Source organism: Cervus canadensis, chromosome 13, assembly GCF_019320065.1.
Source record: "Cervus canadensis isolate Bull #8, Minnesota chromosome 13, ASM1932006v1, whole genome shotgun sequence".
Taxonomy (NCBI): Eukaryota; Metazoa; Chordata; class Mammalia; order Artiodactyla; family Cervidae; genus Cervus; species Cervus canadensis.
This window is the reverse complement of record NC_057398.1, coordinates 48824048-48841009: the sequence shown is the minus strand read 5'-3', so window position 1 is coordinate 48841009 and position 16962 is coordinate 48824048. Positions and strand designations below refer to the sequence as shown.

At 33.1% G+C, this 16962-nt stretch overlaps 1 protein-coding gene across 9 annotated transcripts in view; it reads right to left on the bottom strand.

The window, feature by feature from the left end:
- The window catches only part of CDC42BPA (CDC42 binding protein kinase alpha), a 295068-nt gene that overhangs the window by 225221 nt on the left and 52885 nt on the right, over positions 1–16962 (bottom strand). For all 9 annotated transcript variants that reach the window (XM_043484945.1, XM_043484938.1, XM_043484937.1 and 6 more), the window contains one exon: positions 14986–15077. In XM_043484945.1, the coding sequence (XP_043340880.1) occupies positions 14986–15077 (92 nt within the window). Of the gene's footprint in view, positions 1–14985; positions 15078–16962 lie in introns of those variants that run through there.

The following is a 16962-nucleotide window of genomic DNA, read 5'->3' as shown; positions in this document are numbered from 1 at the left end:
AGTTATTTTCTAGGTTTGGAATAAGTTAAGAGGAGAAATGGTACACAGCCCTTTAAGTGAAGAAAGCCATTTTTTCTTGGGAAAACTGTTGAACTTCCAGTGTTATATACCCTCTGTGTTCGGTAGCATGATTCTTTTTTCTTATCAGAAACTTTATTTGTGAAGTTTTTACAAAGACTTTATTTGTAAAGACTTCCCTGGTGGCTCAGATGGTAAAGCATTTGCCTACAATGCAGGAAACCTGCGTTCAATCCCTGGGTTGGGAGGATCCCCTGGAGAAGGAAATGGCAAACCCATTCCAGTACTCTTGCCTGGAAAATCCCATGGATGGAGGATCCTGGTAGGCTACAGTCCATGCGGTTGCAAAGAGTCAGACATGACTGAGCGAATTCACTTCACTTCACTTGGGCTGATCATAGTATGAACAGTTCTAACACTGGCTAGAACTGCTGTGCTAGTTGCAGAGTTACATTCCAATCAGTTCAGTTCAGTCACTCAGTTGTGTCCAAGTCTTTGTAACCCCATGGACTGCAGCATGCCAGGCTTCCCTGTCCATCACCACCTCCCGAAGCTTGCTCAAGTAATGTCAATCGAGTCGGTGATGCCATCCAACCATCTCATCCTCTATTGTCCCCTTCTCCTCCTGCCTTCCCTCTTTCCCAGCATCAGGGTCTTTTCCAATGAGTCAGTTCTTCCATCAGGTGGCCAAAGTACTGGAGTTTTAGCTTTAGCATCAGTCCTTCCATAGAGTATTCAGGACTGATTTCCTTTAGGATTGACTGGTTTGATCTCCTTGTAGTCCAAGGGACTCTCAAGAGTCTTCTCCAACACCACAGTTCAAAAGCATCAATTCTTCAGTGCTCAGCTTTCTTTATGGTCCAACTCTCACATCCATACATGACTACTGGGAAAACCTAAGCTTTGACTAGATGGACCTTTGTTGGCAAAGTAATGTCTCTGCTTTTTAATATGCTGCCTAGTTTGGTCATAACTTTTCTTCCAAAGAGCAAGCGTCTTTTAATTTCATGGCTGCAGTCGCCATCTGCAGTGATTTTAGAGCCCCCCAAATTAAAGTCTCTCACTGTTTCCATTGTTACCCCATCTATTTGCCATGAAGTGATGGGACCGGATGCCATGATCTTAGTTTTATGAAAGTTGAGTTCTGAATGTTGAGTTTTAAGCCAGCTTTTTCATTCTCCTCTTTCACTTTCATCAAGAAAGCAAAGTTCCTCTTTGCTTTCTGCTACAAGAGTGGTGTCATCTGCATATCAAGAGGTTATTGATATTTCTCCTGGCAATCTTGATTCCAGCTTGTACTTCATCCATCCTGGCATTTCACATGATGTACTCTGCACAGACGTTAAATAAGCAGGATGACGACATACAGCCTTGACATACTCCTTTCCCAATTTGGAATCAGTCCGTCGTTCCATGTCCGGTTCTAACGGTTGCTTCTTGACATGCATACAGATTTCTCAGGAGGCAGATAAGGTGGTCTGGTATTGCCATCTCTTTAAGAATTTTCCACAGTTAGTTGTGATCTACACAGTCAAAGGCTTTATAGCATAGTCAATGAAGCAGAAGTAGATTTTTTTTCTGGAATTCTCTTGCTTTTCCTATGATCCAATGGATGTAGGCAATTTAATCACTTGTTCCTCTGCCTCTTCTAAATCCAGCTGGAACATCTGGAAGTTCTCGGCTGACAACAGAAATAGCTTCAAACAGCACTTCCCTGGTGGCACAGTGGATAAGAATCCACCTGCCAATGCAAGGGACACAGGCTTGATCCCTGGTGTGAGAAGCTTCCACATGCCACAGAGCAACTAAGCCCATGAGCCAGAAGGACTGAGCCTGCACTCTAGAGCCTGCTTGCTGCAATTACTGAAACCCACATACCTAGAGCTTGTGTTCCCCAACAAGAGAAACTATCACAATGAGAAGCCCATGAACCACAACAAAGAGCAGGCCCCATTCGCCACAAGTAGATAAAGCCTGAGCAAAGCAACGAAGCCAAAAATAAATAAATAAATAAAATTAGCTTTTAAAAAAGAAATGTATGTGTGATTAGTTCCTCATTCATGTCCAACTTTTTGCGACCCTGTGGGAGTAGCCCGCCAGGCTCCTCTGTCCCTGGGGTTTCTCCAGGCAAGAATACTGGAGTGGGTTGCCATAGCTTAAAACAAAACTAGGTGGTGCCCACTAGGTACAGATTTAACTGATCTGTAATCCCCTTGTGAAACTAGTTTGGGAGAAAACAGTTTTTACCATTTTTTAAAATCACTGCTCTGTCAAACATTTAAACACAGAATGGAATAAATGTCATTAAAAAGTTCCACCTTCAAATAGTAAGTACTTCTAAGTCTTAATTTTTTTTACATGCTTAACTTGACAATTTCTGAGGAGAGTTAAAAGCTCTAAAACTGTTGAAAGTTCTTATATTCCCCTATGCAAACTCTATCAGTTGTTACTTTATACATTTTAAAGCTAATTTGTTAGATGAATATATATTCCATGATTATTATAACTTCTTTCATTATTTTATAACATTTGTAATTGATTATAAAATACATAAAGAAAATAAAGGTAGAGTTCAACACGATCATAAAGTGAACAAAACACAACTAAAACTAAGATCAAGAAACAGAACCCTGGGGCAACCTTAAAAACCCTGATGTGTTCCACCTGACCACAATCTCTGCTTTCCCACTAGAGATAACCATTACCCTGACTTATGTGATAAAAGCAAATCAGATGCATTTTTTCCTTGTTTCCTCCTTCACTCAGTATACTGTCAAGAGTTCAGAAACAAGACTGTTCTGGCCTCATAAAAGGAACTGGGGCAGTGGTCCCTCTTTTTTTATTATCTGAGGAAATTTAAATTTAGAATTGCTTCTTCCTTAAATGATTCACAGAACCTGCAAATTAATTCATCTCCATCTGGAAGAATTTTTTAATGACTTTTAAAATAGATGAAACACACACATTTCAAAAATCAAAACAACATAAAAAGGTTTCCAGTTAGAAGTGTCACTCACACTTCTGTCTACCCCATTCCCTCATGTCCCCTTAAAATGTTACTTTCTGAAAACACATGTATGAATCATAATATTTCTACCTCTTTTTAACAAAAGATAGCATTCTAAATACGTTATCCTGCACCTGATTTTTTCACTTCACAATGTCCTATAGATTTCTCCATAGAAGTACAGTGAACTTTTTCTTTACTGCAGCCACACAGTGTTCCACAGGCAGACGGACCATAGCTTAGTCAATCCACTGATGGGTACTTTGTATTGCATTCATTTTATTTTTATACTTGAATGTTTGATCCATTTGTACTTTCTCCTAATATATGGTATGAATTTTAACTGGATTCACAAATGGACTTTTCCAATTGGCTATCCAGTTGTCTCAAGACCATTTGTTATGAATTCTATCTCTTTTGTACTAACAGGAGATCCTGTCTTTAGTAAATTTTAAATTCCTTTACGTAACTGACCTCATTTCTGTACTTCTTATTCATGTGTTATTTGTTGAGGCTTTATAACATGTTCCAATTATATAATGGGTCTGTCATCACTCTACTTTTTAAGAGTTCTTCTGATGATTCTTAATTATATTCCTAAACTTAGAGTCAGCCTGTCTAATAATTAGCATATATATTAGCTATTTAATCTATAATTAATTTAGAAAGAATTAACATTTTTAAGATGTGCATTTTTTCTTCCATTATCTTTCAACTGTGGTTGTCTATACATATAAAAACTCATGACTTCTGTATAATTATTATCTCTTTAATTCACAGTAGCTTTCAGTTATTATCTTGGGTTTCTGAGATATATAATAATATCATATTGGCAAATTAGAATTTTAACTCTTCCTTTCCGGTTCTTATACCTGATTAATATACTTTTTGGCAGAAATTATGTGTATGTTTTTCTGGGTCACTGCAATTCACTTTTGTTTGGCTCTAATTCTCAGCAATTTATTTGATGCTACTCTCTGGCTTATGTACTAACATAAAAGAAGAAGAAAGAAAGCAAAGTTATCAGCAAGAAGGAAACTGACATGGATGTTTGTGATAAATAAGAATATTGTGACACTTCTTCAAAGACACTAACTTCTTGGAATGGGAAAAAAAGATCCATAATAAAGGGCAACCACTCAGAAAATAATACAGAGATGTGCGGTAAAAGAGTCAACAGAGAAATCATAAATAATAAATCACTAAAAAATACTCAAACAACTCAAAGGAAGGATCAATAGAATACTGATGAGACAAAGAGAAAACAAACAACAAATGACATAGCTAAATCTACTACATTTATAAATATATTAATTAAAAATAGTCTAAAACAGGCTTTAGCAAACTGTGTCCTGAGGGTCGAATATGACACAACACTTGTTTTATAAATAAAACTGTCTTTGGACACAACCAAATCCATTCATTTACAAACTGTCAAGGGCTGCTTTCACACTACAGAGACAGAAGAGTAGCTGCCACACAAACCATATGGTCTTCCTTCAAGATCTAAATATTTATGGTCTGGCACTTTACTGAAAAAGTCTGCTGACCATGGTCTAAACAGTGCAGAGATTATTATAGTGTATAAGGAAGGCAAAACCTAACTATATGGCATGCATGAGACATTCTCTTTAAATGCAAATACAAAAAGAAAAAGGTTATATTTATATGAAACAAATTAGACTACAACACAAGGAATATTACCTTAAAGTAAACATTCCATAATGCTAAAAGGGTTGGTATATCAGGAAGACATAAAAATTGAAAAAGTGTATACCCCCATTAAGCGTTCCAAAATGTATAAAATAAACAGTGATAAATTACAGGAGGAGGAACAGGCACACTCACAATTATATTTGGAGACTTTAATACCCCTCCCTCAAAAACAATGAACAAATCTCAACAAATTATGGAAGATCTAATGACAACATCAACCATTTGACCCAAATGACATTTATAAAGACTAAAAGCAATAAATGTAAAATAAAAAGTAATCTCAAGTACACATGGAGTGCTCATAAAGATAAGCCATATTCTGATCATATGGCAAATTTCAATAAACCTTAAAACTTTTGAAAAATTAAGAGTGTGATGTCTGATGGTTTAAAAAAATGAATTAAAGTTAATAACAGTAAGATAGTTCACAAAGTCCAAAAATTACCAAAAGTAAATGATGCACATAATGACTCATCAAAGAAGACATCAAAGTTAAATAGTATTTTGATATGAATGACAGTGAAAATATAACATCAATATCTATAGAGTATACCTAACCCTGCTTAGAGGGAAATTTATAGCTTTAATGCTTAAACTGGAATGGAAAAGAATCAAAGATCTAAGTTTCTGTCTAGAGAAGCATAAGAAGATGAACAAATTAAATCCAGAGAAATTAAAAGGAATGAAATAACAATGATTTTTAAAATGTTAAAAAAAAAAAAAAAGGTTTGAGTTAAAAAGAGACAAGTGAGTGGAAGTCACTCAGTCATGTCTGACTCTTCAGACTCCATGGACTGTTCAGTCCGTGGAATTCTCCAGGCAAGAATACTGGAGTGGGTAGCCATTCCCTTCTCCAGGTCTCCAGCACTGCAGGCAGATTCTTTACCACCTGAGCCATCAGGGAAGCCCAAAAAGAAACAAAAATATAGACAATTCACAAGGCCGAAGTAGCTTTGTTCAATAATTAACAACACTGAAAAACTTCTACATGACAGATCAAGAGGAATAAAACATAAATTATAAATATATGCAATAAAAGAGAGAATATCATCTTGTATTCCACAGACATCAAAAAATAACAGATATTATGAACAACCTTATACATTCAAAAATTTAAAAGAATTATCCAAGTTCTATGAAACACAAAACTTACTGAAGGCAACAAAAGATGAAATAGAAAATCTGACTAACTTTATAAGCATCAAGAAGTTAAATTAGTAGGATTAAATGCCCCACAAAGAAATACCCAAGTCCAGATGGTGTCACTGGTAAACTTTACCAAACATTCAAAGAAAAATAAATACATACATACATAAATAAACACATATTTTTTCTGAAAAAGAGTAAACACTCCCCAATTCCTAAGTCCAGCATAACCTGATGTCAGTATTTGACATAGACATGATTTAAAACAAGAAAATTATAGGTCAACATTTGGCTCAGACAGTAAAGAATCTGCCTGCAATACAGGAGACATGGGTTCGATTCCTGGGTTGGAATCCCCTGGTGAAGGAAATAGTAACCCACTCCAGTACTGTTGCCTAGAGAATTCCATGGACAAAGGAGCCTGGTGAGTTACAGTCCATGGGGTCGGAAAGAGTGGACACAACTGAGCAACTTTCACTTTCACTTTATTTCCCCTGAATATAGACATGGAAACAGTTAAAAAAATATATCAAGGAACTGAATAAATCAATTATCTCAAAAGGACAGTAGCCAAAGTGAAAGTCGCTCAGTCATGTCTGACTCTTCGTGACCGTATGGACTATACAGTCCATGGATTTCTCCCAGCCAGAATCCTGGAGTGGGTAGCTGTTCCCTTCTCCAGGGGATCTTCCCAACCCAGAGATCAAACCCAGGTCTCCCGTTTTGCAGGCAGATTCTTTACTAGCTGAGGCACAGGAAAGCCACAAAAGGACAGTAAGTCATGACCAAATGGAGTTATCCTAGGGAGTAATTTAATATTTGAAAATCAATCTACATAACATCAAAGGCATAATTCATGAAAGAAATAATTGATAAGCTGGGCTTCATTTAAAAACTTCTGCTCTGTGAAGGATACTGTCAAAAGCATGAGAAACAAGCCTTGGGAAAAAAATATTTGCAAAAGATATCTGATGAAAGATTATTATCTAAAATGTAGCATAAAAAAATCTCTTAAAGTTCCACAATAAGAAAACAAACCATCCTGTTAAAAGAGTAAAGATCTTAATATATGCTTTACCAAAGAAGATATACAGATGATAAATAAGCACATGAAAAGATGCTCAACATTCTCTAGGGAACTACAAATTAAAACAATAAGATGCCACTACACACCCATTAGAATGACCAAAATTCAAAATACTGACAACTGCTAAATGATGGTGAGCATGTGGAGCAACAGGAACTCTCATTCACTGCTGGTGGGAATGCACAATGGTACAGCCACTTTGGTAGACTGTTTGGTGGTTTCTTACAAAACTTAAATAATGCTCTTAAACATATGAATCAGCAATTCTGTCTCTTGGTATTTAGGCAAATGAATTGAAAATTGATGTCCACACAACAACTTGCACATGACTGTTTATAGCAGCTTTGTTCATAATTACCAAAACTTGGTAAAAAACAAAGATGTCCTTCAGTAGGTAAAAGGATAAATAAGCAGTGGTACATTCAAACAATGAAATATTCCCTGGTACTAAAAAGAAAGGAGTCATCAAGCAATATAGACACAAAGGAAACTTAAAATGACTATTGTTACATGGAAGAAGCCAATCTGAAAAAGCTATATACTGTATAATTTCAAGTCTATGACATTTGGGAAAAGGCAAAACTATGGAGGCAGGAAAAAGATCAGTGGTTATCAGAGGTTAGGAGAGGGAAGGGATGGATAGGCAGAGCACAGAGGATTTTTAAGCAGTGAAAAACTATTATGTATTATACTAAAATGCTGGATAAATGTAACTATACATTTTTCTAATGTATAATACCAAGAGTGAAGCCTAATATAAACTATAGACTATACCTTATGATATGTCAATGTAGATTCAACAGTTAAAATAAATATATCATTCTTGTGTGGTAGGCTGATAATGAGAGAGGCTACACATGTGCAAGGGAAAGGGGTATACAAAAATTCTTTGTACTTTGTACTCAATCTTGCCACAGACCTAAAACTACTCAAAAAAAACAAAGCTTATTTTAAAAATCCATCAAATTAATCCACCAAATTAACAGAATAAAAGAGTAAATCCGCATGACTACTAAATCCTCAGCAAACTAATAACAGAAGTTAATTTCTTTAATCCGATAAAGGGTACCTACAAAAACACATACAATTAACATCATACTTACTAGTCAAACACTAAATCCTATCTCCTTAAATTCAGGAATAAAGTAAGGACATGTACCTCAAGATACCCCTTCAACAGTATATTAGAGGTCCGAATTAGTATAAGTCAAAATAGAGAAATAGAACACAAACTCTAGAAAGTGAAAAGGATACTATTCCTATTCTCAGATAATATGGCTGTTTGCAGGGAACAACTAAGAAAGTAGCAACCAAAAAAAAAACCAAAAAACTATTTAAAAAATAATAAATGAATTTAGAAAATAAAGTCATACAAAAGTGAGTGGTATTATCTACACACTAAGAGCATACTATGTGAAATATAATTTTTAAATATCATTTATATTAGCATCAAAAAACAAAAATTTTAGCAATAAATTTAACAAATTATGAACAAGATCTATACACTAAAATTACAAAGTACTCTTTAAAAAAGTTAAAAGACAAAGAAAACTGCCATGTTCATGAACTAACTAGTAGACTCAAGATGAAGATGTCAGTCCTCCAAAAATTAATCAATAAATTGAATGCAAACTCAATTTCAATACCACTAAGTTTTTATGGAAACTGACCCACTGATTTCTAAAATTTATATAAATAATGGAAAAGTCCTCAGTTAAAACAATTTTTTAAAAAGGAGAACTTACACTTAATTATATACACTCAACTCTATAGTATAAACCTACAAAATCAAGATTGTGTGGTACTGACATAAGGATAGAAAAAGATATTGATGAAATAGAACAGAAAGAGGGAAAACAGATCAACATTCGTATGGTCAACTGACATTTTTGACAAAGGTACTGAAGTAATTCAAGAGAGGAGAAACAGCCTTTTCAACAAATGGTGCTGAAACAACTGCCGTGTGCCATGTGAATAGCCACATGGAAAAAAATGAACCTCGATCCTTATCTCATACATGAATTAATCTGAAATGGATCACCAATCTAAACATTAGAGCTAAAACTACAATGGTTTTAGGGAAAGACATATGTAAGTATCTCTTTGACCTGGATATAAATAAGGATTTATTACAAAGAACACAGGAAAAAAATAACCATAAAGGAAAAAAAATTGATAGAATTAAACCTAACTTCTGCTCATCAAAAGACATTTTTAAGAAAATTAACAGGAAATTTATGCAGAAAATTAACAGAAAATTTATTTGAGAAAATACTGACAAACTATTTATCTGACAAAAGACATTTATAAATATAAAATATAAAGAATTCTTACAACTTAATGATGACACAAATACCTCATTTTTTTCAATGAACAAAATATCTGAACATATACTTCATAAAGGAAGATATAACACAAAAACTCATCATTATGTTTTTATATAACACAAATCCACATAACAATGCAATTTAGCCATAAGACACTATTACACATCCATTAGAATGACTAAATTTAAAAGACTAACAACAACAAAAAAAATACTGGTGAGAACACAGAACTGACAGGAATATAAAATGGTACAACCCTATTAGAAAAAATAAGTGGCAGTTTCTTTTCAATTTAAATATGCATCCACTACTTAACATAGCAGTTCCAATCCATTATTTACCAAAGGAAAATGAATACATAGTTCCATAAAACTTGTACACAAATATTCACTTCAGTTTTAATACTAACAACCAAAAATGAGAAACTATGCAATTGTTTATCAATAGAAGAATAAATTATGGTATACTAAAAAAGCAGTATACTAATCAGCAGGAAAAAGTATTACTACATTTGATCACAAGAATGAATCTCACAGATATTATTCTGAGCAAAGGAAGCCAGACACAAAAGATTAATATGGTATGATTTTCATTTACATGAAATTTTCAAATGGTCAACACTAATCCATGGTTAAAATTTAGAACAGTGGCTGCCACTTGACAGAAGTTACAGGAAACTAACAGGAAAGGGAACTTCTTAGAGTGACAGCAACATTCTGTATCTTGAGAAAGGTGAATCCATTTGTCAAGACTCATAGAATTGTACATAATACAACCAGTGTATTTCAACACATATAAAATTTACCTCCAAAAATATAAACAACCAACCAAAAGATAACTGCACTCCTAATCTAGATGGCTTCACCAGAGAATACTTTCAAGCATATAAAGAAATAGCAATAATCTTAAACAAACTCGGGAAATTGATAGTATGTGAATAACTCCCAAATTGTCTTAAGAGATAAGCATAACATTTTTAAAATATAAGGAAATTAAAAGATAGATAAATTAAAGGCCAATCTTTTTCATGCACATAACAAAAAAATGGCAAACAAAATATTAGCAAATCAAAACCAACACTATACTAAAAGAATACATCAGGAACAACCAGATTTATATAGCAATTCACTACTGGTATATTTAAAAATTAATCAATATTACTTCCACATTAACCAAATATAGAAGTTAAATCATGTAATCAAAACAGATATAGAAAACCTTTTGACAAAAGTTAACTCTAGTGATTGATAAAAGCTCTCAACAGACTAGAACTACAAGGAAAACTTCCTTCACCTAAAAAAAAGTATATCCTTAACCTAAAAATAGTAACAATTAAAAAAAAAGCTGTAGCAAACTTCGTACTTACCCTGAATCACAAACCACACAAAAATTTATTTTCAACAACTGAATTCAATGTTTTAAGCAAAAAAATTCTCTATTGCAATAATACAGAAAAAGAAGTAAAAGGAAAAATGAAAGAAAGAAAAAAGCTGTCATTATTTCGAAATGGTATGACTATGCACATGAAATTTTTTTTAAATTGATAAATACACTAGACTTAGTCAATACATCAGGATATTTAAATATAAGATCAATACACAAAAATTAATTGTATTTCTAGTCTAGCAGCAGTTATAGGCTCATCAATAAACATCAAAGACCCGAAAATAAATTTAATGAAACACGAACAAAAATTCTACATTAAAAACTATTAAAAATTAATAAAAGTAGCACACATAACACCTGACCAACAGAAGTTCCTTTGTAACCAAATGTAGAAAAGTAGTCTTTAAATAAATGATGATGTGAAATCCACAAAGAATAAAATGAACCTTGACTATACCTCACAAAACACAAAATAATACCAGATGGATCATAGACCTAAATGAAAAAGATTTTTTATAGATTATATAACAGGAAACATCTTTATGACCTTCAGGGTAGAAAAAAATTAACAAATACAAAAAAACACTAATCATAAAGAAAAGCTTAATTAAATGCATTTCATCAAAATTAAAATCTTCTCTTCAATAAAAGATCTATACAGAGAAAAGTCAAGCCACAGACAGGAAGAGATTTTGTTTAATACATGAGTATGCGTGCACACACATGCACACGCACACACACACACACACACCTCTAACAAAGAACTTGTATCCAGAATATACCAATAAGTCACCTGTTCCCACTCCCCCAGGCCCCAAATGTGCACTTTACAAAAAAATGATGTCCAAGTTACATGAAGTGATATGAAAATGAGCTCAACTTTAAATGTTAAAGTTATCAGGAAATATAAAATGAAATCACAATCAATACCACTACACTCATCCACCAAAAAAAATGTCTAAAGTCTAAAAATTGACCCAACTGCTGGTGAGGTTGTGAAGCAACTGGGACCTTCACACATTGTTAGCGGGAGTATAATCTGAACTAACCAACTGGGGTATTATTTGACACTACCAACTAAATCTAAATATGCCTACCATGTGACCCAAATTCTACTAGAATTATAGCAAACAGAGATGAATGCTTCTGTCTCCCAAAAGACATGTATATGAATGTCCATAACAACATTATTAACAACAGTCAAAAATAAATTTGAGTACTTGTAGTATATTCATACAGAGGAATATTGTGGATCAATAAAAAACAAAAGTGAATTATACAAGCATAATACTGAGCAAAAGAAGCCACAAACAAAAGAAATATATATATATTATATAATTCCACTAGTATAGCATCCAAAAACAGGCAAAATAAACCTATAATTATAGAAGTCAGAATAGATGGTTACTGAGAAGGTGGTTATTCACAGAGAGGCGGGCAATAGAAGCCTATTTTGATCAACATAAAGGTTACAGAAGTTCATGCAAATGTACAAATTCACTGAGCTAAGTATATATATAACACAATTTTGTTAATACCTCAAAATAAATGTATTTTCAGACCAAAAATGGCAGATAATTTATCTCAGCAGACCTAGCAAAATATTACTAAAGGACAAGCCTATCAAAGAGAAATAAATAAATATAAATAAATATGTGAATGTAAAGGGTAAAAAAACTGTAAATACATGGGTATATCTAAAATGAAAAGGGTCAGTATAAACATATCTTTTGGGGTTTCAAATATATGTAGAGCTAAAAGACAATAATGACAAAAAAAAAAAATGGGAAATGGCAAAATATTGGATTGGCCAAAAGTTCATTCAGGTTTTTCTATGAGATGTTCTGGAAAAACCCAAACAAAGTTTTGGCCACTCAATACAAATTTACTAAGTATACAAGAAGCAATCTCAGGAAACCAATAAAAGAAGGTGCAACTAAGAAATTAATAGAAGGGGGAAAGAATAATTTAAAAAACTCAGTTAATCCAAGAATTGAGAGAAAGATAATACTAAATGTGCAAGACAAACAGAAAACAAATAATAATAATGTAATTATATTTAAATGCCAACTGACTATACTCCAATTAAAGATAAGAAATTTATCAGACTGAATTAAAAACCAAAAACTATATTCTACTAAATGGTAAACATGAAAAGCTATAGAAAACTGAAACTAAAAGGGTGGAATAAGATATTTAATGTAGAAGACTAATAATAAGAGCTGGAATCATTCAACTAATATCAGATGAAGTAAAGTTTAACTTTACTACTTAGAGATAACAGGTATCATTATATCCTGATAAAAGAGTTAATAACTAGGGAGATATAATAACATTATATTTGCTATCGGTGAAAACGGAAAGAAATAAAATAAAAAAAATAAGCAAATCCTCTCTCAGGAAATGGAGCAACAAGCAGGAAGAACACTAAGGATATTGAAGATTTAAACAAGGTTAATATCTTTCACCTAGCCGCTATTTCCAGAACACCGCACAGCAAGTTTCAGAGATGTAAAAGCACACAGTGCATACTCCCTGACTGCTCTAGAATTAAATTATCACTCAGAAACAGAAACGTAACTAAAAATGCACCAAGTAGAGATTGAGAAATAAACTTCTAAAATCAAAGATAAAAAAAAACCCACTAGAGAAATCTAAAATCACATTGGAAATTACACTGTATTTTAAGGAAAACTGTAATGAAAATATGACACATCAAAACTTGGCTATAGCTAAAGTTGCTTAGAGGAAAAGGTACAGCCTTTCAGGTCATTGAAAAGAGCTAGAAATCAATGCTCTATCTTCATAAGTTAGAAAAAGAACAGCAAGTTAAAACCAAAGACAGAGAATATTTTAAAAGCAAAAACTAATGAAACAGGAAACAAATCTAGTATAGGAAAATTCAAAGGGCAAAAGTTAATTCATTGAAAAAAATAACAGAATTGATAAACCTCAAAGCATAACAAATGAAAAATATGAGAAGCTCAAATGACCAATACAGTAATAAATTTGAAAAATTAGGTGACGTGGATGAACCTAGCAAAACTGACACACCTATGTAGAAAATCCACATAGTCCAATTTCAATGTTTAAAAGAATATATAATTTAAAACTCTCTCTCTAGGAACCTCCGGACTCAAATGACTTCACCAATGAAATCTTCTCAGCATTTAAGGAAGAAATAATAATAATCTTCTCAAACTCTTCTAGAGAACAATAAAAGAGGAAACACCTCCCTCTTTTTATGAGGCCAGTATAACCAAGATACCAAAATCTGATCAGGATGTGGTAAGTAGGAAAATGTCAGGTCAATTCCTGTTAAAGATCCAAAACACACACACAAATAGTAAACCAAATCCAACAGTAAATTAAAAGGATAATATATCCCAACAAAGCTGGCTTATTTTAGAAATGCAAAGTTAGTTTCACATTTGAAAATAAATCAATGTAACTCAACTAATTACGGAGAAAAGCCATGTCTCAAAAGATGCTGATAAAGCACTGATTAAAATCCAACATAATTCACGATTTTAAAAGTACAATTAGCTAGGTTGCTGAGCATGAGGTCAATAAACAAAGTTCAACTGTAGTTCTAACTACTAGTAAAAACAATTAGAAAATAAAACTTAACAAACAATCTAATTAAAACAGCATGAAGAATATAACATACCTAGGAATAAATCTGCTGGAAAATGCATAAATTATCTCTACTGAATGAAAACTACAAATAATTCATGGGTTAAATTTATAAAGCCCTAAATAAATGAAGGAACATACTATGTTCATGGATTGGTTGACTCAATATTATTAAGATATAAATTAACTTCAAAGTAATCTCTAGTTAAGTGCAATCCTAATCAAAATTCCAGATATGTAAGTGCTGAGTGTAGATGTGGATTTTTAAGCGTAAATACAAACTGAAACATTTATTCCAAAATTATATGAAAATATAAAGGGTTAACAAGAGAGGCAAAGAGAGAAGTTACAGTAAATACACTACCAGATATTAAGACTTCTCAAACTAAAGTTAATTTAAGGAAGTGTACTATTGACACAAGGAGAGGCAAATAGACAAACAGAAGAGTCTACATCTCAAACTTCAATAACAAATAAAAACTAGAAAAATACTGGGAAAAAAAATCCATGTAGAAAGATTTCATTCAAAATTTTAATGATTTCTGATCAATAATACCAATTACAAAAGCAAGTAAATAATATTTCAGTTAAATTCTTTCAAAGACTGTATAAAATAGCTTGTAAAACAAATATCAGATCTCTATAAAATCTTTATCTCTTACCTCTCCAAAAGCCCCTCGACCAATCACCTTTAATATTTCAAAGTCTTCTCTATGTAATCGCATCTGTTTCACTTTAGAAGTAAATGGTTTAGCTGAAACAAAAACGTAATATCAATTATTGAAATGTGACACAAATTAGATGTAAACAGTATTTCTTAAACATTATGATTAAGGATTAAGCTGAAGTATTTAATAGTCCCATGAAACTATATTGAGAAGAAATAGTTTTAATTACCATGTTTCATTTATTTCTTACATATGAATTATATTTTTGGTGGAAAACATATTTTTAAAAGCCAAATAACATATGAAATAATGCAAAGTAGCAGTGACATACAAATGAGATCAATATATTCTTATGTTAAACATTCCATGTATTCTAACTCAATGCTAGATATATATTTTAACACAAAGATCCAAGGAGTAAAGGAAATATGTTGGCACCAGAGAGATTCAGCAATTCCCACACATTAAATTAAAATTTCTGCCACATTCATTCATTTATTTCTTCTTTTAACATGCCTTTAGCAAGAGCTGATATTATACAAAGCATGGTGGCAATTACTGGAGTTTTAAACAAATATAATTACAATACGGTACCTTCATTCAAGAACTTCACAGTCTTTCTGAAAGACTGTTTACACAGTACGTAAACACATAACATAATAATGTGATCAAAGTTTCTAACAGAGATAGATACAAAGCGTTTCAGGGTCAGTGAGAATGGAACCCTAATTCTCTTATGTGAACACTAATGAGGGAGTAAGTTTGGACCTGGGCCTTGAGGACTAAGTAAACTTTGCTACTTTACCTGTTTGCACTGTAGATATTCCCAGCAAAGTGAAAGTGAAGTCGCTCAGTTGTGTCCGACCCTTTGTGACCCCATGGACTATAGCTCACCAGGCTTCTCCATCCATGGGATTCTCCAGGCAAGAATACTGGAGTGGGTTGCCATTTCCTTCTCCAGGAGATCTTCTCAACCCAGGAATTGAACCTGGGTCTCCCACATTGCAGGCAGATGCTTTACCCTCTGAGCCACCAGGGAAGCCCCATTCCCAGCAAAGGGAGAGATATTTGCAAAGTAAGGGAAGCAAGAAAGTGAACTTTGGGTGATAATGGTAAATAATTAATTGCTGTAATAGAATTGTAACAATAAAAAAGAAATCAGGACTAGAAAATGGAAGATGGAAATGGCCTTGGATGCCATACAAGAAACTTAAACATTATTAATTATAGGGAATATATTGAAATGTTTTAGAAATTATAAGATAAATTATATGTTCTGCTGTCTCTGAGAGAAATTTAGACCTGTCACCTTTCCTCCCCGGATGTCCCTCATTATTCTCACACAAAAAGGAGTTAATATGATTAAAAGGTCTTTATATATGGGTACAGATCTCTTCTCCTTCCTACCATGGACCAGCATGTAGAAGATTAAAGGTATATATTTAAGCACTAGAAAAGTGACAGAAACACAGAATGCCTTACCACTTGTTTTGGTCTAAGATATTTAGCCCTAACTAGTTTAGAAAAGAGGGGTATTCCACATTGCAGAACACAGTCTATGAGAGATTTCCGCATTGGTTTAGAAGTTTCTGCAGTGATTTAGATTTCTGCTTTAGATTGTCAGGAAAGGAAATACAGATTGAATCTCTATTTGGAATTCACACAACAGAAAAGATGAAGATCAAATAAACAGATCAAATCTGAATGAAGGTATAAAGGATCTCATACTGTGAGAGAGAGCTATAAAGTCAGGGAGTTAACATTTCGATAAAATAACCAAGACATCTTAGTTTTGAACAAACTGGACTGGACAAATGGTGAGACTGTGAAATCACTCAGGGTCCTAACAGAAATAAATTATTCCAATCTGAGGATAGTTTATTTACAAATAGATTATTTACAAAGCTGTAGGTGGGTTATGCAGGTCAGGAAGCAACAGTTAGAACTGGACATGGAACAACAGGCTGGTTC